Source organism: Dendropsophus ebraccatus, chromosome 2 (genome assembly GCF_027789765.1).
Source record: "Dendropsophus ebraccatus isolate aDenEbr1 chromosome 2, aDenEbr1.pat, whole genome shotgun sequence".
Taxonomy (NCBI): Eukaryota; Metazoa; Chordata; class Amphibia; order Anura; family Hylidae; genus Dendropsophus; species Dendropsophus ebraccatus.
Window position 1 is genome coordinate 19,366,653 of NC_091455.1, and position 23,305 is coordinate 19,389,957.

General features: G+C 40.8%; 2 protein-coding genes across 5 annotated transcripts in view; one reads left to right on the plus strand and one right to left on the minus strand.

Moving 5' to 3' along the window:
• Nucleotides 1–333: 333 nt before the first annotated feature.
• Nucleotides 334–12,736, minus strand: SQLE (squalene epoxidase). Of its 3 annotated transcripts, XM_069957115.1 has the most exons (12): nucleotides 12,532–12,736; nucleotides 11,992–12,246; nucleotides 7,555–7,807; nucleotides 7,223–7,403; nucleotides 7,020–7,116; nucleotides 6,391–6,504; nucleotides 5,743–5,914; nucleotides 4,590–4,685; nucleotides 4,208–4,350; nucleotides 3,902–3,998; nucleotides 2,762–2,849; nucleotides 334–1,552 (listed from the first exon to the last, which is right to left on the minus strand). In XM_069957115.1, exons 2-12 carry the CDS (start codon nucleotides 12,244–12,246, stop codon nucleotides 1,360–1,362), a joined length of 1,689 nt encoding a protein of 562 aa, XP_069813216.1. In that variant the 5' UTR covers nucleotides 12,532–12,736; the 3' UTR covers nucleotides 334–1,359. The 3 variants fall into 3 exon arrangements, with proteins under 3 accessions (XP_069813216.1, XP_069813217.1, XP_069813215.1); XM_069957116.1 differs by lacking the exon at nucleotides 12,532–12,736 and having other exon boundaries at nucleotides 12,025–12,525; XM_069957114.1 differs by lacking the exon at nucleotides 12,532–12,736 and having other exon boundaries at nucleotides 11,992–12,525.
• The window catches only part of LOC138783004 (transient receptor potential channel pyrexia-like), a 167,189-nt gene continuing 156,612 nt past the window's right edge, over nucleotides 12,729–23,305 (plus strand). For both annotated transcript variants that reach the window (XM_069957110.1, XM_069957113.1), the window contains exon 1: nucleotides 12,729–12,839. The gene's annotated coding sequence lies outside the window, so the exon portion shown is untranslated. The remainder of the gene's footprint in view (nucleotides 12,840–23,305) is intronic.

A 23,305-nucleotide genomic window follows, 5' to 3' on the forward strand; every position in this document is an offset into this window, starting at 1 on the left:
GTATTATACTCCAGAGCTGCACTCACTATTCTGCTGGAGGGGTCACTGTGTACATACATACATTACATTACTGATCCTGTACTGATCCTGAGTTATAACCTGTATTATACTCCAGAGCTGCACTCACTATTCTGCTGGAGGGGTCACTGTGTACATACATTACATTACTGATCCTGTACTGATCCTGAGTTATATCCTGTATTATACTCCAGAGCTGCGCTCATTATTCTGCTGGTGGGGTCACTGTGTACATACATTAAATTACTGATCCTGAGTTACATCCTGTATTATACTCCAGAGCTGCGCTTCTTCCTGACACCAACTAACAAACCGTTCACAAAACCATTTTAATTTGTAAAATTAAACCGTTAAATTACAGATTCACTTTTCTGCATAAAATTCTTCATAATATAAAATATAAAAACACTTCTTCCACAATACACGTGTATTATACTGTACAAAAATATTTGCATATCGGCCGCTGACACAGTCAATGACGAGTTTCCTCCATTTCGGCCGCTGTCAGACACTTAAAGTTATTTAACCATTAGGAAAATTAAGGATCGTGAAACGACGCACGGCGCAACCTACAGGAAATTTCTCCATTTACATCTCAGTCCAATACTTGACACAAGCTCACTGTAAATCCACACTGGAACTGGGTGGGAAACGCGTCGGTTTGTTTCCCAGGCACAATACCAGCTGAAGAGCCAGTATTAAACATAGATCACTTATGGGAAGAGTACAGGCATGTGGGAGGCGTCTGGCCCCAGGACGTTACAGCAGTGGTTGTATATGATAGATGGGGTAGGACCAGTCTCATAGGGTGGGCATCTATAATAACCCGTCAGTCTGCTGGCAGCACCATGTTTGTTGCTACTACTCACAGTAGACACCATACTGAACCCATTATACCAGCTCATGTATTCCGTCCAGTCTTGGATTGAATAAATAATGAAACCACCAAGTGCTGCGCGACGGAGAATGAACCGTCTCTGAATGTATACTACAAGGATGCTATATCCAGTGAAGATGGCTCCAGAACTCTCCGGGGCTCTTAATGATCACCTAGGTCTTACCACTGGTTCCTGCAAGGAGACGATTTCTTACTTTATTAATGCACAAGAAGGCATTTGTGGTTCTGTAAGAATCCAGATACTGGTTTGCATCGTAACAGATCTGATCCCATGTCTGGAAGTGGGCAGGAAGCTGTCATGCCATACTGTGCAATCATTCTTCTTATACAGATTAGGATCATTATGGACCAGCAGCTACCAGATGGGGGCCGAGTCGGCGGTGGCACCATGACGCACCTCATTGCCTAGTTTGTGCCATCTGTGGCCAGGTTAACTGTTCAGTTCAGTAGACCAAGTACTTCATCTCTGAGTATATAAGAGGGAAGATGACAGAACAGGCCCTGTAGAAGATGGCGGTGCTCCGGATGAGGGCTCGGGGCTTGGTCAACCAGGGCTCGGACTTAAAGCAGAAGTAGACGGCGTATAAGGCGACGGCAAAGAAATGTCCAATAAGCAATGTGGGCCTCGGAGACAATCTGCAGGAGGAGTTTGTGGATGTCAGTAACAGGGTTGCAATTATTCATATAATATACATGGTGTATGCTAGGTGATCATGCATGCCCGAATGTTCTGTTAGCTCTGGTATATACCTAGTAATACATGATGATGCATGCCTTCTTGTTCTATGTTAGTATTGGTATACACCTACTAGTTTATGATGATGCCTGTATGCTCTCTATTAGTTCTGGTGTACACCTACTAGTTTATGATGATGCACGCCTGCTTGTACTTTGTTCGCTCTGGTGTACCTACTAGTTTATGATGATGCACGCCTGCTTGTACTTTGTTCGCTCTGGTGTACCTACTAGTTTATGTTGATGCACGCCTGCTTGTACTTTGTTCGCTCTGGTGTACCTAGTAGTTTATGATGATGCACGCCTGCTTGTACTTTGTTCGCTCTGGTGTACCTACTAGTTTATGATGATGCACGCCTGCTTGTACTTTGTTCGCTCTGGTGTACCTACTAGTTTATGATGATGCACGCCTGCTTGTACTTTGTTCGCTCTGGTGTACCTAGTAGTTTATGATGATGCACGCCTGCTTGTACTTTGTTCGCTCTGGTGTACCTACTAGTTTATGATGATGCACGCCTGCTTGTACTTTGTTCGCTCTGGTGTACCTACTAGTTTATGATGATGCACGCCTGCTTGTACTTTGTTCGCTCTGGTGTACCTAGTAGTTTATGATGATGCACGCCTGCTTGTACTTTGTTCGCTCTGGTGTACCTACTAGTTTATGATGATGCACGCCTGCTTGTACTCTGTTCGCTCTGGTGTACCTAGTAGTTTATGATGATGCATGTCTAAATGTTCTGTCAGCTTTGGTGTACACCTTGTAGTACATGATGATGCACGCCTGCTTGTACTCTGTTAGTTCTGGTGTACCTAGTAGTACATGATGATGCACGCTTGTACGCTCTCTAGGATTACATGATGATGCATGCTTGTACGCTCTCTGGTAGAACATGATGATGCATGCTTGTACGCTCTTTAGTAGTACATGATGATGCATGCCTGCTTGTTCTCTATTGGCTCTGGTGTATACCTAGTAGTGTATGATGATGATGATGCATGCCTGTACGCTCTCTGCTAGCTTTGTTGTACACCTAGTAGCTTATGATGATGCATGCCTGTCATGATTTTCCCATATTTATAGCGTATGGTGGACGGCATATGATGACTTACACAGATAATAGTCCTACGGGGCCGGCAACACATTCTCCTCCGAGCTTGAAGTAATGGAAGCAGGCTCTCCTCAGCTGATACAAAGAATCTGAGAACAAAAAAAATAAATCTTACTGGCAATTGTAGTAGAATCGAAAGCTGTGACCCATTGGGTTGTTGCGGCTTCCATAGATGAAGGCACTTAAAGGACAAGTCCCATGAAAAAATGGCAGGAAGGCAGGGGGGTGCAGGAACATGATAAATACAATATATTTACCTATCTGGAGACGGGTAAGTTTACTTTGTTTATTATGTTCCTGCACCGCCCTGTGTTTTTTTTAAATCTCATAAGACTTCTTTTTTAAATGGTCACAATTGTTTTAAACACCTCCCCTTCCTGTGACGATTATGGCATTCCTAACATATTTGTAAATAATTTCAATTACCAAAACTGACTCCTGAACTCAGAAAAACAACTCCAAAGTTGGCCACTAGGTGTCTCCCTTCTCTGCTATTCACAGGCTGTTGTTAGGGGAATTCTGTCTCTAGTAACAATCACAGGAAAAGTAATACAGGATGTAGTGGTGGGACTTGGCTAGTGCTATTTGCAGGAGCGAGACATAGAAAGACCAAGAGGGACATTTACCAAGTCTGATGTACGACAATCTTAAAAAAAAAAATCCCGGCCCCCATTTACCCGGACGGAATTACTTACGAGGTGCATACACAAAAATTTACATCTGCTCAAGCGTAAACCATGATAAATTAGGCTCCCATTAAATCAATGCTTCTACAAAATACAGTAACTGAGTAACAGGTCGTGGAAACTGTGAGATAAGAAGCTAAATCTGGAGCTACATGATGGACCGCTTTAACCTACCATCATCCTAATAAACAGATGATCCTGCTTCTCCTCAGTCTGTGAACAATGTCTATATCTATCACTTTCCGACATGGAGAGAGAGGAGCGGCTGCACATCACACCTATGGCTGATACTAATGCTGCTAAGCCTATTTTAAAGAACCAACTTCAGGATGTTGGAATATGAATTAGCAGCATTAGTATTAGCCATAGGTGTGATGTGCAGCCGCTCCTCTATCTCCATGTCGGTTTCTATATCTATCACTATTGAGTCATGTGTCACTATGGCTCCCACTCACCATCAGTAGCGGCGAACAGCTCATACAGCGCCTGGGCAAGAACATTCACAACGAAGGAGTGCGACTTCTTCCTTGACCAGTAGAACTGCTGCTTGGCCTGAAAAGTATTACGACACAAGACATCACTACAAGCAACAAGATGGTCAATTTGATGAGCGAAACAGCCAAACCCAAACTCTTGGCATTGACTCCAAAGGATACTGGGATTACTAACAAACTTTCCACCATACTTTGCAAGGGAAACATGGGACACCCCCCCCTTCTGATAGACTTTACATTCATCTTCCCAATGTTAGTGGCTCCCACCTTGAGCACTTTGGCGTGTTTGTTCAGATCTGGCAGATCCTGCAGGAGATTCCTCCAAATCTTCACATCATTCAGGACGACGCTCATTCCACCACCAGTCAGCGGGTGCCTCATGTTGTACGCGTCCCCCAGGAGCAGCACACCTGTACCCCACAAACAAATGTGACAATGGTTTCATCTATTCTTCCCAATGTCAACTTTATGTATCTCAAAAGCACATTCCCACCCCTTGTTTAGCCTCAGTATACATATATATATATATATATATATATATATATATATATATATATATGCAGCGGTGTTCACCATTGCTACCAGTCAAACATGAATAAATATCACCAATACTGGATCTATGCGGACCCCAATCATGTTATAGTGTTACCTTTTTTGTTGACAGGTGAGGGTGGGAGGAAGCTGGCCGGCATTGTCCTCAGACGGTCATTTTCAACAGCGTAGTGGAAAGGACTTTGCAAATGTTCTGCAATACAGTAATGTCAGGTTATACAAGGGTCTCAAGATGCACAGCTGTAACATGTTAGTGCTATACTGCCCTATTACATAGACCTTGCAATATCGCCCAGTATAATAGAGCTACGAACACCCTATTCTGCCCTGCTTAAAAATCATCAAATCATCAGCAAATTTTTTCTCTTAAGTTATGTTATGTTAAGTTATGTAGGTTTGTAATTTATTTCTATTAAAAAATCTCCAGTCTTCCAGTACTTATCAGCTGCGGTATGTCCTGCAGGAAGTGGTGAATTCTTTCCAGTCTGACACAGTTCTCTCTGCTGCCACCTCTGTCCATGTCAGGAACTGTCCAGAGCAAGAGAGGTTTTCCTGACATGGACAGAGGAAGAAGCAGAGAGCACTGTCAGATTAGAAAGAATAAACCACTTCCTGCAGAACATACAACAGCTGATATGTTTGGAGGACTTTATATTTCAATTAGAAATTTAGTAATTTACTGTGCGGGCTGTGGCTACTGGAGAGGATGATGGCAGAGGGGTGCTCAGTGTCCCTCCAGTGCCCTGTGTCCCTCAGTGTCCCCCAGCCATCATCCTCTCCAGCAGCCACAGCCCGCACAGCTCTGGGAGTCGGGTCATGACATCACTATTTTATCCAGGAAGTGATATCACCATGTTATCCAGGAAGTGACATCACCATGTTATCCAGGAAGTGACATCACCATGTTATCCAGGAAGTGATATCACCATGTTATCCAGGAAGTGACATCACTATGTTATCCAGGAAGTGAAGCCTTGATGCAGTAGTAAGAGCAGGAGAAAAGCACTTTATAAGCATTTCCCATAATAAGTGTATATTGGGGATTTGTATAACTTTTGGGGGGTCAATACAATACCTTAATAAAAATTTTCACCGGACTTCTCCTTTAAGAATTTTACTCTTCAATGGCTAATAATTATAGCAATGATCCAGTTCATATAGCCCTTATGTTTCTGGTTTCCACCTGTATTAGCACTCACAGGGCACTGCTGTATCTCTAGGGTGAGATTTTCTAGGACTCTGATCCTCACCTGGAAGCTGTGGCAGGATCTTCTCCAACATATATTCTTTAAGGTTCTTGGGCATCTCTCCCCTGATGTCGACAAGGACCCGGGTCTCGTTGGATGATATCTGGTAGATCAAAACAGGACTGGGATTGGCCAGAACAAGTTCAGCGTGATTGGCCTTAAACTGTGGTGAGTCCTGGATGGAAAGGATGAAAACAGCCAAATCTTGTTAAAAAGTTGAAAATATTCTTAAAAAATATCTGTCACCAAAAAAAAACGTCAGAGAGACATGTTTGAATCAGTCGGGGTCGAGTGTTCAGACTGAAACCGATCAGGAGAACAAGCAGGTAAAGAGGCGAGACAGCGCCATAAACTGACACTACACAGCCATTTCAGGCACATGACACAGAGCCGGGAGAGAACACGCTAGAGACTTTCCTGATTGGCTGAACATTCAGACCCGGACCGATAAGAACTTCTGACATGTCTCTATAACATATCAAAAGTTTTTAAAAGTTGTATGAGCAGGAACTCAATGGACATCTGCTGATCACCCTGAGCCTTCTGTATGGAGGGTAATAGAGATATGTACATAACAGTACTGGAGATAGACACAACCATAGAGTGGCAAACACACATAGGAAGGAAGGACCTACTATCTGAAGAACTGACCTTTAAAATGCAGCCCACAAAATGGGAGGACACCGTGACCTGTCCAGTAATGAGATCTTTCCTGAACTTAGAGAAGACTCCATCAGCGACAACTGTAAGAGGAGCATGGATTTCCTGCAATACAGATATATATAAACCATCAATAAGCTGGTCATATTGTAAGTGTGATTGTGATGGAGATCCCATAGATAGATAGATAGATAGATAGATAGATAGATAGATAGATAGACAGACAGACAGACAGACAGACAGACAGACAGATAGATAGATAGATAGATAGATAGATAGGAGATAGATAGATAGATAGATAGATAGATAGATAGATAGATAGATAGATAGATAGGAGATAGATAGATAGATAGATAGATAGATAGATAGATAGGAGATAGATAGATAGATAGATAGATAGATAGATAGATAGATAGATAGGAGACAGATAGATAGGAGATAGATAGATAGATAGGAGATAGATAGATAGATAGATAGATAGGAGACAGATAGATAGGAGATAGATAGAAGATAGATAGATAGATAGATAGATAGATAGATAGATAGATAGATAGATAGATAGGAGATAGATAGATAGGAGACAGATAGATAGATAGATAGATAGATAGATAGATAGATACCTTCACATCTCCAGTTTCTTTGTCCCTGTATTGGACTCCTAGGACAGTGTCATTGTCTTCTACTAACTGCAGAACAGTTCCCTCGATGTACTGCGTGCTGCAAAACAAGCAACAATTGTCCTGATTGCAGTTATTGCCTGAGCAGTGGAGACCAATTACTAACATAGACCAAGAGATCTCCCCCCATAAACCGAGACACGTACTTGGGTTCTGCCATGGCCATCTTACGGAGCCCCATGATAAAGCGGCCATGATGGAAGGCTCTGCCGCACTGCAGCTGCTTCTCCTCGTTCAGCGGGTACGGGATCTCCACTTCTGCTTTGCTTTCTATATCATGTACGACATATCCGTGAACCACATGGGCATCCAGACCTTCCACTGCATCTGAGAGGAGAGCACATCATTGTGTCAGCATCTACAATGGCACGTATATATATATATATATATACACACCGCCACCCACAACCCTGTCCCTGGTCGTCCATACTGGAGTACTGGTTATCCTCAATACCAGATTCCCAGCGTCTTCACTTACCCCCAAGTCCGAGATCCTTCAGGGCTTGATAACCCCCAGGTTGCAGTAACTCCCCCACAATACGGTCTGGTTCCTTCAGATCTCTCTCGATGACGGCCACCCTCCTCCCGTCCCTGGATAATACTGCGGCAAGAGCCGAGCCGAGGACCCCGGAGCCCACAATGAGGACATCGGGACCATCACCGGTCCTGGTAGTGGTGGCAGCAACCCCATTACTGTCCGTGGACGACTGCAGGTGGTTCTCGGTTTTCCTCTGCAAATAAAGACACAAAAGACGGTCAGACCCTTACATACAAACAGAGCAGAATAAGCCCCCGGTCCATCTAGTCCACCCTTATATTATTTCTTATTATCTTACAACCTCTGACTATGTCCCTTTGTTCTTGTGTTCAGTTTCTTCCCTCCTGAACCTCATTTATTTACATAGAGATTCCATAGTGCAGCAGGGATGGAAGACCCCAGGTATCAGAGCAAGGACTGTGGTGGTGTGTAAGGAGGCGCGCCGGCTGCTTCTCCCCTGTGCTTTACACTGCAGCTCCGCTCTTACATACTGGCTGACTGTATCTGCTTACAGCTATGGAGGCCACAGCATCCACATCTCATAGATGAAGCAGTTAAACCTTATAGTGGTATAAAGATGAATGGAGGGGATCCCTAGCTGTAATGGATGGGTGAGACTTCTGGTCAGAGGAATGGGGGAACGGTTTATGGGGGCGCTGCTATGTGTGTGACATAGATAGAGGTTCTATTAGTATATATATAAGTATGGAGGGTGATCAGGGAGGAGAGATGTCAGCATCAGGAGGGTGAGGAGTTATAGTGAGTGTACAATAACTACACGACCACTAACCCCCCCCCCCCCCCCCCCCCCCAGGAGCAGCTGACACCTCTACATTTATAATGGAAAACAGCAAATATATAAGACGGATGTCTAGACCTGAGGAACCTCACATGGAGTGACAGACAGGAGCAGGGAAACTAAGAGATGTACTGTACTATGATAAATAGATAGGAGATAGATAGATAGATAGATAGATAGATAGATAGGAGATAGATAGATAGATAGATAGATAGATAGATAAATAGGAGATAGATAGATAGATAGGAGATAGATAGATAGGAGATAGATAGGAGATAGATAGATAGATAGATAGATAGATAGATAGATAGATAGATAGATAGATAGGAGATAGATAGATAGATAGATAGATAAATAGATAGATAGATAGATAGATAGATAGATAGGAGATAGATAGATAGATAGATAGATAGATAGATAGATAGAAGATAGATAGATAGATAGATAGATAGATAGATAGATAGATAATAGAGAGATAGATAGATAGATAGATAGATCGATAGATAGGAGATAGATAGATAGATAGATAATAGAGAGATTGATAGATAGATAGATAGATAAACTTGTTTATTAATGATATTGAGAATGGAATATTGCAGATATTACAGGATGACTTAGACACACTGAGTGTTTGGGCGTCCACTTGGCAAATGAGGTTCAATGTGGATAAATGTAAAGTTATGCACCTGGGTACTAATAACCCGCATGCATCATATGTCCTGGGGGGAGTTACTCTGGGAGAGTCACTGATGGAGAAGGATCTGGGTGTACTTGTAGATAATAGACTACAGAACAGCACACAATGTCAGTCAGCTGCTTCTAAGGCCAGCAGGATATTGTCATGCATTAAAACAGGCATGGACTCTCGGGACAGGGATATAATATTACCGCTTTATAAAGCTCTGGTGCGGCCTCATCTGGAGTATGCCGTTCAGTTTTGGAACCCGATTCATAAAAAGGACGTTCTAGAGCTGGAGAGGGTACAAAGACGGGCAACTAAACTAATAAGGGGAATGGAACATCTTAGTTATGAGGAGAGATTAAAAGAATTAAATTTGTTTAGTCTGGAGAAGAGACGTCATTTTCAAGCAGTGAGAGACTGTCGAAACGTTGCATACTGGTTTGCTGTGCTGCACTTTTGATTTGATACACCATATGATGGAATAAATTTGAATCACGTTCAGGCTGGGTTCACACTATGTATATTTGAGGCTGTATTTGTGAGGCTGTATAGCAACCAAAACCAGGAGTGGATTGAAAACACAGAAAGGCTCTGTTCACATAATGTTGTAATTGAGTGGATGGCCGCCATTTAATGGCAAATATTTGCTGTTATTTTAAAACAACGGCTGTGGTATTGAAATAATGGCCGTTATTTACTGTTATATGGCGGCCATCCACTCAATTTCAACATTGTGTGAACAGATCCTTTCTGTGTTTTCAATCCACTCCTGGTTTTGGTTGCTATGAGGACCTGACATGAGGACCAAATACAGCCTCAAATATACATAGTGTGAACCCAGCCTTAACACGCATTGGAGTTGCCGTGGAGTATTTTCTGAACTGTATTAGTTTGGTCCGTGGTCGGGACCTATCTACGGGCACCCACAATACTGAAGGTAGTGCCGCTTTGAGATTAAGTGAAGATAGGTAGATAGATAGATAGATAGATAGATAGATAGATAGATAGATAGGAGATAGATAGATAGATAGATAGATAGATAGATAGATAGATAGATAATAGATAGATAGATAATAGATAGATAGATAGGAGATAGATAGGAGATAGATAGATAGGAGATAGATAGATAGATAGATAGATAGATAGATAGATAATAGATAGATAGATAATAGATAGATAGATAGGAGATAGATAGGAGATAGATAGATAGGAGATAGATAGATAGATAGATAGATAGATAGATAGATAGATAGATAGATAGATAGATAGGAGATAGATAGATAGATAGATAGATAGATAGATAGGAGATAGATAGATAGGAGATAGATAGATAGATAGATAGATAGATAGATAGATAGGAGAAAGATAGATAGATGGATAGATAGATAGATAGATAGATAGATAGATAGATAGATAGATAGATAGGAGATAGATAGATAGGAGATAGATAGATAGGAGATAGATAGATAGATAGATAGATAGATAGATAGATAGATAGATAGATAGGAGATAGATAGGAGAAAGATAGATAGATGGATAGATAGATAGATAGATAGATAGATAGATAGATAGATAGATAGATAGATAGGAGATAGATAGATAGGAGATAGATAGATAGGAGATAGATAGATAGATAGATAGATAGATAGATAGATAGATAGGAGATAGATAGATAGATAGATAGATAGATAGATAGATAGATAGATAGATAGGAGATAGATAGATAGTTATAAACAATACAAGACAGATGAACACATATTAGCTAGGGATAGATGATAGATAATACACATAGTGAAGCTCTCGGCTCAGTAATCTCCGGCGACTTCTGATTTCCAGAATAATCTTGTCGGTGAGGAGATGATCGGCTTTACCTCTCCCTGACTACAGACAGGACACAGGTCACACACATCTATATACATCCAGTATACAGTATATAGCAGCTGCTGTGTGTACTACATGACCTATCTTATCCCCTTATACTCTGTATCTGGAGGTATATAGTATAGTGGTAACATATACAGCGCACACACATATATACACACACCTCTATATACATCCAGTTTACAGTATATAGCAGCTGCTGTGTGTATTAGAGGACGTCACCTTATATAGTGGTATATAGTATAGTGGTAACATATATAGTGCAGACACACATATATACACACATCTATATACATCCAGTATACAGTATATAGCAGCTGCTGTGTGTATTACATGACGTCACCTTATATAGTGGTATATAGTATAGTGGCAACATATACAGCACACACATATACACACCTCTATATACATCCAGTATACAGTATATAGCAGCTGTTGTGTGTATTAGAGGACGTCACCTTATATAGTGGTATATAGTATAGTGGTAACATATACAGCACACACATATATACACACATCTATATACATCCAGTATACAGTATATAGCAGCTGCTGTGTGTATTACATGACGTCACCTTATATAGTGGTATATAGTATAGTGGTAACATATACAGCACACACATATATACACACATCTATATACATCCAGTATACAGTATATAGCAGCTGCTGTGTGTATTACATGACGTCACCTTATATAGTGGTATATAGTATAGTGGTAACATATACAGCACACACACACATATATACACACATCTATATACATCCAGTATACAGTATATAGCAGCTGCTGTGTGTATTAGAGGACGTCACCTTATATAGTGGTATATAGTATAGTGGTAACATATACAGCACACACACATATATACACACATCTATATACATCCAGTATACAGTATATAGCAGCTGCTGTGTGTATTAGAGGACGTCACCTTATATAGTGGTATATAGTATAGTGGTAACATATACAGCACACACATATATACCCCCCCCCCCTCTATAGTGCACCCCCTACCTGTCTCAGCCCGTTCACCCCGCTGCTCCCCACCTCTTTGGGCCCATTGGGGTGGAGTATCCTGGAGAGGATGCCCGGCCTGGCCTGTTTGTGGCCCCCGGCTCGGCCCCGGTATCGCAGCAGCGCGGTCAGGGCCAGGCCTATGGTGCAGACCCCCAGGAGCGCCAGCAGCACCTCCAGCCTGGGGGGGCTCAGCAGCTCATCACACTTCTTATACACATAGGTGAAGGTGGCCACCCCCAGGAAGGTCCACATCTTCTCAACACAAGGCAAAAAAGAGCAAAAAATAAATTATTAAAAAAACAAAAAGATAAAAAATTGCAAAAAAAAAAGGATATATATATAAATAATAAATAAATAAATGAAAAATAAATAGTAAAAATTCCTTAAACTCTTGTAAATAATAGAAGAGTCTGTGGCCAGTTAGAGGAGGATGCAGAGAGTCCAGCGCTGAGCTGCACACAGGTGAGGATACGGTGCAGTGTGACAGCTGACACCTGGATGCGCCGGCTCTTGTTACAGGCAGGGGGGTGTGCTCACCCTCACACCGGATCACCAGCTCTCCTGGCCACAGCCCCGGAGCACGCTCACACTCCTCTGAGGGACGGCTCAGTCTGCCGGCCCCGCCAATCCCCGACACTCTGCATCCTAGGATGGAGGAGAAGCAGCTGGGGGGCGGAGCCAGCGCTCAGCCTCAGCAGCATTCGGCGGTGAGGGTTGCCAAGCAACCAGTACACGTCACCAAAAGGGGCGCGGCTACGATGACTACCGAGGCGTGGCTTCCCGGCGCGCAAGTTCCTAAGTCCCGCCCATCGATCGTTTTTAGCCAATAGAAAACCGTCACTAAGGTGAGCAGAGCTCACGCTATAGATGAAGCGGCCAATGGGAGTGGTCGGGCGCCGTGCTCCAGATCTCGCTCGGCGCGTGGGGCTGTAGTGCGATGTGATGTCACGGGAGGGAAGGCGCGAACGGGGAGGGCTATGAGGGGAAGATGATGGCGCCGTGCTCGTCACGTAGGGAGAATCGTTTGTACGGTTACCGCAGTGAATAGAACCGCTGTATTAGAACATATACGAGTATTCACTGAAGAGTAACGTGATGCGACGGGGTGGGGGCTCTGTATACACTATGGCTGAGGGGAGACACAGCTCTGAGAGAAAGTAGTAGTTAGGCGATACCTCTGAGGTAAAAAGTTATGCGAGGGAAAGCCATGACGTCACCACTTAGCCCTTTCATTATGAAAAGGTGAAAAAATAGATTTTTGGGGTGAAGTTGCTCTGAAATATGTATTTCCCTCCACCACCACCTCGTGATATTATAGAGGACGTATTAATTTTACAAAATATGAGGTGAAAAAATGGTATCATTAAAACCGTGTCGTGAAGCAGGTGTTTTTATGCAGATTTTTGTGAAAATATCAATTCTGTGAGGAAATTCAGCTCTGAAAAATATTTAAAACAAAGAAAAAGCTCATAGATGTTTTAGGGTCATGTTTCCCATTAAATATACAAAAGAACACTGCAGAGACATGTTTCCCATTAAAGTCCTCATGGTAATGTGAAGATTTGGGCGTGGTGATGAGCAGGTGCTACCCTCCATTACTACTCGGGGTCACAGCCAATATGGCTGCCTAGAATTCTGAGGTAATAAACATGGCGGCCATGACGACTGCAGCCCAACTTGTCCAGACTTCTTTCCGGCTGTCTCTTTTCTGACACACAGGAAACGGAAAGTAATAGCTTCTGTTTCCTGTCAGCTATATTGGATGTAACCCAGAGTAGTTCACTAAGTTACTGTTTAGGAATATGAGAAAGCTGGGTGCCCAATGGGATGTTCACCATCCTAGCTGCTGCTCAATTTCCCTAATATAACAGCTGTCTCACTACAATAGTGAATGAGTAAAGGGGGTTGTCTCATGGTGCGTTTACACGTAACGATTATCCGAATTACCAAATTCGAACGATAATCGTACGTGTAAACGCAGCAAACGATCAAACGACGAACGAGAAATCATTCGTTTTGATCTTTCAACATGTTCTCAAATCGTCGTTCAAAAAAAATTCGCAGATCTTTCCGTGTAAACAGTCGTTCGCCGATTTAACCAATGTGTGAGATAGGCTCAAGCGATCGCAACACGATTTTCCGTACGATATAATGTACCGTCTAAACGCTGATCGCTATGAAAAAAAAAACGTTACTCCGACATCCTTAATCGTACGATCGGGCCAATTATCGTTTCGCGTAAACGCACCTTCAGGGAGATACATAAAGCTAAACTGATGCATTACGTTACGTGAAAAGTAGGTCAAGCATTTCTCACCTATAAGGGTGCCTTTACAAAGAAGCCAATTGCGTTCGTATCTACTGCGAACCGTCTTATTCAATGCAAACGTTTTGCGAGCGAGCAACGATAAAAATAGGTCCAGGTCTTATAAAACGATCAACGATTTCTCGTTCGGTCGTTAATTGTTAACTGCATTTCAACCGAACGATTATCGTTTAGATTTGAACGATTTAACGATAATCTGAACGATAATCGTCCGGTGGAATAAGGACCTAAGGGTAAATTCACACGGGCGGATCTGCTGCGAGTTTCACACTCAAAATCCGCAGCTAATCCGCAATACACGTAAGTTCGTGTTTGATTGGGGGTAAATCGCATGTAGGTAGATTTAGATTTACATGTAGATTTACCCGCAATCAAACACGCACTTATGTGTATTGCGGATTTTGAGCGTGAGACTTGCGTCTGATCCGCCCGTGTGAATTTACCCTAAGAGAAATAGGGCCCTATTACACGGGGAATTATCATGTGGAAAATCGTTTTATCTTTGAAATTTAAATGATAATGGTCCGTTTACATGAAGCGATAATTCGCCTGATCAATCACTTAACGATTTTGAAGCAACGATTTGGTTTTTATAACGATCCGCGTTTAGACGAATAAATCGTTTGAAAAATTGTTGTTATGATTGTTTTTAAGATCGCTTAATCCCATTTCACACATAGGGTGGATCATTGAAAGACTGTTTACACAAAGCGATCTCCAAATTTTTAGCGAACGACCAACGATGATTTGAAAACATCTCACTCGTCGCTTGATCATTCACTGTGTTTACACGAGCCGATTATCTCTCAAATGCGATCATTATTGCGAAAATTTACCATAATTGCAGGAAATGATAAAAAAATCGTCAGTGTATCATTGATTTAGATCTGACCCTAAAATCATTGTTAATAGTTTGCTTTAATTTCTCATTTGTTCGCTGTAGTTCTGCATTCGCTGACCTAATCATTCAGTGTAATAGCCCTATTTCACGGAACGATTATCGTTCATAGACTCGCTCCAACGAAGGCTTGTTAACGAGCACTTAACGATTTTTTTAAGCGAACGATAACACATAATACGTGTGGGAACGGGAACGATATCTGTAGTGTAACGATTTTTTTGCGGTCGTTACATGGTCGTTTAAAACGTGGGGAAATGTAGGTAGACATTTCAAGAACGACTGAAAGATTTTTTTATTCAACAAAAAGATTAGCGAATTATTGTTGAAAGACCAACGATTTTTTTTCGACATGTTGAAAAAAAATTGTGAACGACTCAACGACGATTTCGCTGTTGTCGTTCGCTCGTTTACCTAGCTATTCCACAGAATGAATATCGTTAACGAGCGGTCATTTGAACGATTTTATGAACGATAATCGTTCGAAAAAGTTCCGTGGAATAGGGCCTTAATTGCACATTGTTTCTTTTGCTGGGATCAGAAGTAAAAAACAATTGTAGTAACCATTGTAACTAACAACTATCGCTCTGTGTAATATGCTGAACAGTTTCAGGTTAAAGATAAACAAACTCGTTGGCGATCATTAGTCATTAATCGTTAAAAATCTTTTCATCTAATGGTGCGTTTACACAGAGAGATTTATCTGACAGATTTTTGAAGCCAAAATCAGGAACAGACTATAAACAGAACAGGTCATAAGGGAAAGACTGAGATTTCTCCTCTTTTCAAATCCATTCCTGTCTTTGGCTTCCAAAATTGGTCAAATAAATCTCTCTGTGTAAACGCACCATAATAGGACCTATAGAGATTTACTAATCTCCCATGTGATAATCAGTTGCCCTTGGTTTACGACCCCTTTAGGCTTCCACTAAGGTGGGTCACACATGCTCACTTCAACTGCATTTCTCTGCTTCTTCCCTTTACCATAGGCAGTTAATCTTTACTGCATATGCTAGCCAGGATAATTGTAGGAAAGTGTGTGCACTGTTGCACGGCAGCATCAGGGTCACAATTTAGAGATGAAATCAGAAAGTGATCGGACCCATGGGGGAGAAGAACGGTACAGGGATATACATTTTAGTTAAAAACAGCACATTTGTACTCCTTTACATAGATCTATATATGTACATCTAATTTTTTTTTTTTAATTGCCTGGCCAATCAAAAAATGTTCTCTTTGAATCTATTTTACAGTTTGCCTCCTCCGCTTTATCATGCAGCACATTTTCTAACTTTACTCACACTAAACGTGGTGCTGTTTTTTTTTTAAACTGTGGCGCATGTTACACCAGAATATAAGTTGTGCCCACTTTTTTGAATATGAAGAGAAGTGTCAAATCTGGGCGGGAGGGGGGGGTTGTACAAAATATAAATAAAAATCTGAGTTAAAGTACCCGCCATATTTTGTAAAAGAAAAAAAGACAATGGGGCTGATTTAATAAGGTGTTCCCTGCAGCAAATTGTCGTTTTTTTCCACTGCCGGTTTAGTGTTCCAACACATTTTTTAAAGGTGTGTGACAAAAAAAGGTCAAGCCCTTAATTTTTGTCCAAAAACCCGCCTAATGGACACATCCTGGGTGCGTCTTTGTGTCCTTTGAAACCCATCACAACTGACAGATTTATTAAGCAAACTGTCTATTTTAATTTAGTTTTTTTTATAGGTTTTCTATTCTAAAAACCATCCACTTCTAATGTGTCGGGATGGTCAGGGTTTTAGTTTTGTCATGTAAAAAACCTTCCACATTAATGAATTTGACCTTAATGACAGCATAAAGGCTTAGGCTATGTTCACACTGCGTATGAGTCCGGCCATAGTGCGAACCGCGAATATATGCACGTAGTTTTGAGGTTGATGCGTTCGCTTGAAAGTATACGATATACGCCCACACAATGCACACTACGTATGAGCTTACGGCCAGATCGTATGCGGCGCCGTGAAAAATTAACAAGACCATTGTTTGAGGACGGAAATGTTCCAACTCACGGCCATGGATTTCCATGCGGTCCCGTACGGAGTACTTATTTCAGCCAAATTGAACTTGATTTTTCGATCCAAAAGTTTCTGTGAGTTTTATTGGGCTGGGCGAAGATTTCCAAGTAAATGACCTGTTTCAGATCGCTTCGAAACAAGCTAGGGAAGCATAACTGTACTACGGGCGTATGTTCGCGGTTTGTACGCATCCGGCCGCATGTCAATTTTTTTCCACGCCCGTAGTTTCAGACGCACATGTACGGCGGCGTATGAAATGTGGCTGGACTCATACGCAGTGTGAACATAGCCTTAAAATGGACTCATTCTTAGTAAATGAGCCCCGATATATTTGGTACAAACAGTAAAGGTGATGCAGAGTTTTGATCCATGTCTCTCTGATTTCCGTGGGAATTCACACCAAAGTTGAAATCCGTGTCAGGAAAGTAAATCACAGGGATTGCGCATTGGGTAGAATTACACATATTGGCTGCCATAAGCGGGACACATATGGGGTATAGCAAATAAATCCATGACAGAAATCAGTAAGTGTATATTGGTTACCTGCTACAGAATCTGTAGTGATTGTGAACATAACTTTATCAGGTTTCCCTGGTGGAGACATGAGAGGCCACCATACGCCTTATAATGTCAGACAAACCCACTGAAGGCAACGAATTTAGCCAACTTTACTCTATAAGCACCTTCAGTTCATACATGAAATGTTAACATAGCCCATTTATACACTGTGGAAAATCTTTTGCATGGAAACTGACTTTTGATGCTTATTTTAACCTTTGCGGAATGTTAGGGCCCAATTCCACCGGATGATTATCGTTCAGATTATCGTTAAATCGTTCAAATCTAAACAATAATCGTTAGTTTGAATAGCAGTTAACAACTAACGACCGAACGAGAAATGGTTGATCGTTTAGTAAGACCTGGACCTATTTTTATCGTTGCTCGTTCGCAAATCGTTTGCATTGAATAAGAAGTCGTTTGCAGTAGTGACGAACGCGATAGCGACGACAAGACGACCGCAAGAACGATCATAAGTAACGATTATCTTTCCATGTAAATAGGCGAATGATTTCATATAATATGGATAAGAGCTGTAGGTTTTACATTTGAGTGTGCAGGTGGATTTTTGGCAATCACTGCTTTATGTCACCTAGAGTGACTAAGTAAAAAAATACTAACATTTATTGCCTTCATCCCAAACATAGAAGCCCTATTTTGATTAAAAAAAAAAAAAAAAAAAAAAAAGATTTTTGGAAATGTGGCCCTCAAGAGGATGATGCATTGACTGGGTAGAGAGGAAGGCACTAGAGTGAAAACCACATTAAAAACAAAACAAAAACACCTTCCTATAAGGGGTAAATCAAGTAAAAGCACACTGAAGCCAGTACTATAAGGGATAACTGTATTAATAAATTCTATCCTTCGAGTATACCCCTTTATTTTTTTTTTTAAATTATTCTACATTTTGCATGATATAAAAAACACTAATTATATGTACCCCATAATGGTACCAATAAAAACTTCAACCAGTCATGCAAAAATAAAATCCTTATACGGCAACATTGATAACTGACACCTAGTTACATTTATTATTTTTTTAATGACATTTTTAACATTTTAGTTTTTTAATTAAAATAACATACCAAAACAGCATTGGTCACAGATTTATAAAAGTGCATAAGAATGTGCTGAAAGTTACACAAACATTTGTTGTTTTTTGAATGCTCGTATATAGCGATGTAAGCAAAAAAAAAAAACAGCCACACAAAATATACACCAATATTCTTGTCAGAAACCTAGTTACATTTAGCGTTAGAAGGAATATATTGTGTAGACTTGTTGGGAAGAGACATTTCCGCACCAGATTTATTTGTGATGGATCAATAGGATTTGATCTCACTTTCTATGGTAAACTAACCTATAGCTCATTGCACTTAAAGATCAGTTACAGTAAATCTTACAGTAAAGATTGAGATTTCTCCTCTTTTCAAGTCCATTCCTGGCTTTGGCTTCCAAAATTGGTCAGATAAATCTGTCTGTGTAAACGCACCATAAGAGACTGACCAAACCCAATAACGTAAACAGCAGTCTCAACAAAGATCTACTGAAGATGGACCATCAAAGTCAGGACCGTAGACAGAGCATATTGGAACCAAAAGATCTGCCTATAGTTAGGGCCCTATTACACTGGATGATTATGGTGTGAATTATTGTTATATCGTTGGTATTTAACCGATAATCGTTTCGTGTAAATGCAGGCAACAATCAGGCGACCAACAAGAAATTGTTCACTTGGTGTTGACACCAAAATTGTTATTCGTTCAATGTAATTCTGCATTTGTTCACTAATCGTTTAGTGTAATTCCACATCAGTTCTTCATTTCCTTGGATCAGAATCATAGTAACAATTGTAACTAACGACTATCGTACTGTGTAACATGGAACGATTTCATATTACCGATAAACAATCTTGTTTGCCATCGTTAATAGTTAAAAATCTCTTTGTCTAGTAGGACCCTTATTTACAGTCTACATAGAAACAGGGAATCAGTAGCCCTCCAGCTGTTGCCAAACTACAATTTCTATCATGCCTGGAAAGGCAAAGCTTTGGCTGGCTGTCCAGGCATGATGGGAATTGTAGTTGTGCAACAGCTGGAGGGACGCAGGTTCCCCATCCCTGGTCTGTAGACTCATACTGTCACATACTGTACTCTTCCAAACTTAAACCAAGTGCTTCTGATTAAATACAACAGAGGGAATTACGGCACGTTTAGTTTGTTGCTTTTACAATCATTAGGGGATTATTACCTGTAGAGGCTTTGAATCATTTTCCAGATCACTTTGAACAAGTAGGGATATGCGCCTTAAATTTAATCTCATCATATGACGTGATGACATAATAAGCGTTCCTATAATCGTGTGACTAATTCCCATGTGATGCTTTAATTTTTTCACATCTTGTCACATCTTTTTACATAAACAAGTTTCCTTCACTTCAACCAAAATGCGAGTGAAGCAATGGTCAGTGTTTATTACAGTAAGTACTGACATGGGTTATCAGTCTCTGCTCTGTGTAGATGTGTAAACTTACGATTTTTAATAAAAAAATTTTTATTCACAGGTGGTTTTAATTTTATATTTAAAACTTTATTGCTTTACTCGGGGGATGGGGAACCTGGGGCCTTCTAGCTGTTGCAAAACTACAACTGTTATCTTGTCTGGACAGCCAAAGTCAAAGTGCAACAGCTGGAGGGCCGATGGTTCCCCATCACTGTTCTGTAACTTGGGCAAAATAACTGCACCCTTTCCATTAGTGTACAAACACACGTACAGTATGTACCTGGGCCATGACAATCCCGCTGCAAGTATGTCATCCCATTGAAGTGAATGGCCAAGTATCCACAGCGGATTTCGCTGCAAATTTGCAACAAGAAATCCGCTGCAGATACTGTACTTGTGTTTGTAACCTTAGGCCATGTTCACACAACATATCTTTTGCATAATTCATGGCCGATGGGATGCGGGCGCACACGGATGCACAGTTCCTATTGAATAACAATATATGTTCACATTTCATATGTATTAATAATTATTAATACATTACTAATGCATTACTTGCATTTTTTAAATCTCATTGAGGGTTCGCTATTAATTTTCTTTTACCTTTATAATAAAGTAACATATCTCTATATCCTAATTATGATCAAAGTCGCTATGACAAAGGCTTCATTTAAACTAAGTTAATACATAGGGGGATTTATCAAGACCGGCATACTCTTACACTGGTCTTAAATTAAGCCCGTCCCCTTTTCCCCGGCCGAATTCACTAAGAGGCGCACGCCAGGTGCCCAGCCTGCTACTTATCCAATTTGTTGTCTGAGATGGACCCCATAAACTTACAATGGAGTCCATCTCCTGGCTATATCTAGTGAGCGGTGGGATTCTTTCATCAGTGAATTTAAGCAACAACTATTTAATGTTTGTGTCCAGTTTTAGTCTACTTCTTTTTATTTTATCTGTCATTCCATTTATTTTCATATTAAAAGCAGTAATGATTTTGACCCCAAAACCTGGTGAAAATTTGACACAGTAATGTTAAAAGTGTGTACAGACTATAATAGGATGTCAAAGATGGGTCCAAAAATCAAGAAACTCCTCAACTGGTGCTTTAGGTGCTAATATTTAATAATGACACTTATACGTATATAAAATTGAAATTTACTAACTAATCTATTATGATGTTACCAAACTGGAAGCAAGAAAATGTCACAAAGGTAGAAAAACATGCTAGGCAAAGGATTCACCTACAGTCCCCTCTGTTGGTATTTGGGTTACTCCCCTGTCTACAACTCATAAAAAAAGTTGAAATCTCTTTTAAGTCGTGAACTCCCTTTGTATTCATTGGTGTAGCATCTTTTAGGACCTTGTTGTTCCTCAGATAATATACAGGCTTCACTATTCTTAGTCTTGTACTTGTCCGGCTCTAACCATGTCTACTGTCACCTTCAGCTGAAGACACAAGTCCGTAAGTCAAAGCAATTCCTTTGCATTGGATTATGCTAACCTTCTCCTTCAGAAGACACACTGGGGTCAAACCTATTAGTTTTGGTGGGATTACTTAATGATCTGATGTGTTTGGGAACAATGGAGAGACCCAGACAACGCAAACCTTATGTATTTTATGTTCAGTGTGTGTTTATTTTACATGTCTCTTAGAAGCTGCGGTACTGTTGTGGTAGTCTATAGGAGGGATGTTGGGCCCATATGTTCCTCAGAGACCTCTGGGATTGTGTGGGATACTAATAGTTTCTATGCAGAAATTCAGGCATTGACTTATGGTAAAGCAAATGGTTGTGATGTTACAATACTTGAAATGGATTATTGGAAGTTGGTTACAGTTACCTTTACCAGTTGCACTTTAAGCGGTTTTACTGAAAAAAAGTCTCTGAGCTTTTGAGCACTTTAGTGTTGATTGTGGTGATTTATACATCTTTAGAGTTGCTAGTAGAAACATGATTTCCAGTTAGACTACACATTGCTCTAGAGGAACCCCGCTGATTTGGCAGCCTGCATTGCACTCAACTGAAAAAGGCTTTATTCATGATGGTTGCATAGGTATGGCATCTAAGCTACTAGGCACGTACTGTGACTGTAAGCTAAGAAAGAGTTAAGTGTTGCAGGAGAGTCCTTGTACAGTTTTTTTCTATCCTGTCTTCGTAATTTTTCCTGTTAAGATCAGAAACAAGTTCTTTCAAGTGGAACTGTCTTCTCGGAGTGGACTAAAAGCAGCCTTGGGTAAAAATGATTGTTAACTCTATCTCACCCTTAGTACTTCAATGTGTGCAATACCTGCAGTGTTTAGCAGTGTAAGAAACAAAATAACTGTATATAAAAGTAATCTTACAGTACCTGGACACTATTTAAAACAGCTTTAAAGCAATTGCTCATGCACATCACAAATCTTGACCTTTATTAGCTGGGATCTGGGTACCAGGACACTGTGTATGTGCTGTCAGCCAATTATTACCATTTTTCTGGGTATAAGATGACTAGGCGTATGAGACAACCCCCAACTTTTCCAGTCAAAATATAAAGTTTGGGATATTCTCGCCGTATAGGACTACCCCTCTTCCAACGCACACCAAATAAAAATTAATAAAAAACATAAGACGGGAGCGAGATCTGAGAGACAGAGAAGGTAGTACAGTAACCGGTAGCATACAAGGGCATGTGGGCCAGATGGGTGAAAGAAGTGTGTTTTTCTGGGCACCGCGTACTCTACTATATCTCTTTTTTCCATACCATAAACACCTGCAGCTTACTCTGCCCTTTATGGGAGGTGCGGCCAATTTTGAGTTCCCCTCATCGTTTGTAGCGACCACTGATTTTCTCCAGTCCAGTTCCAAAGTTTTTCAGCACCCACCCTATAAGACGACACCTGTCGTATAAGATGATCCCTGACTTTTGAGAAGATTTTTCTGGGTTCAAAAGTAGTCTCATACGCAGGAAAATACAGTATTCTGTGGGTTTCAAATAGA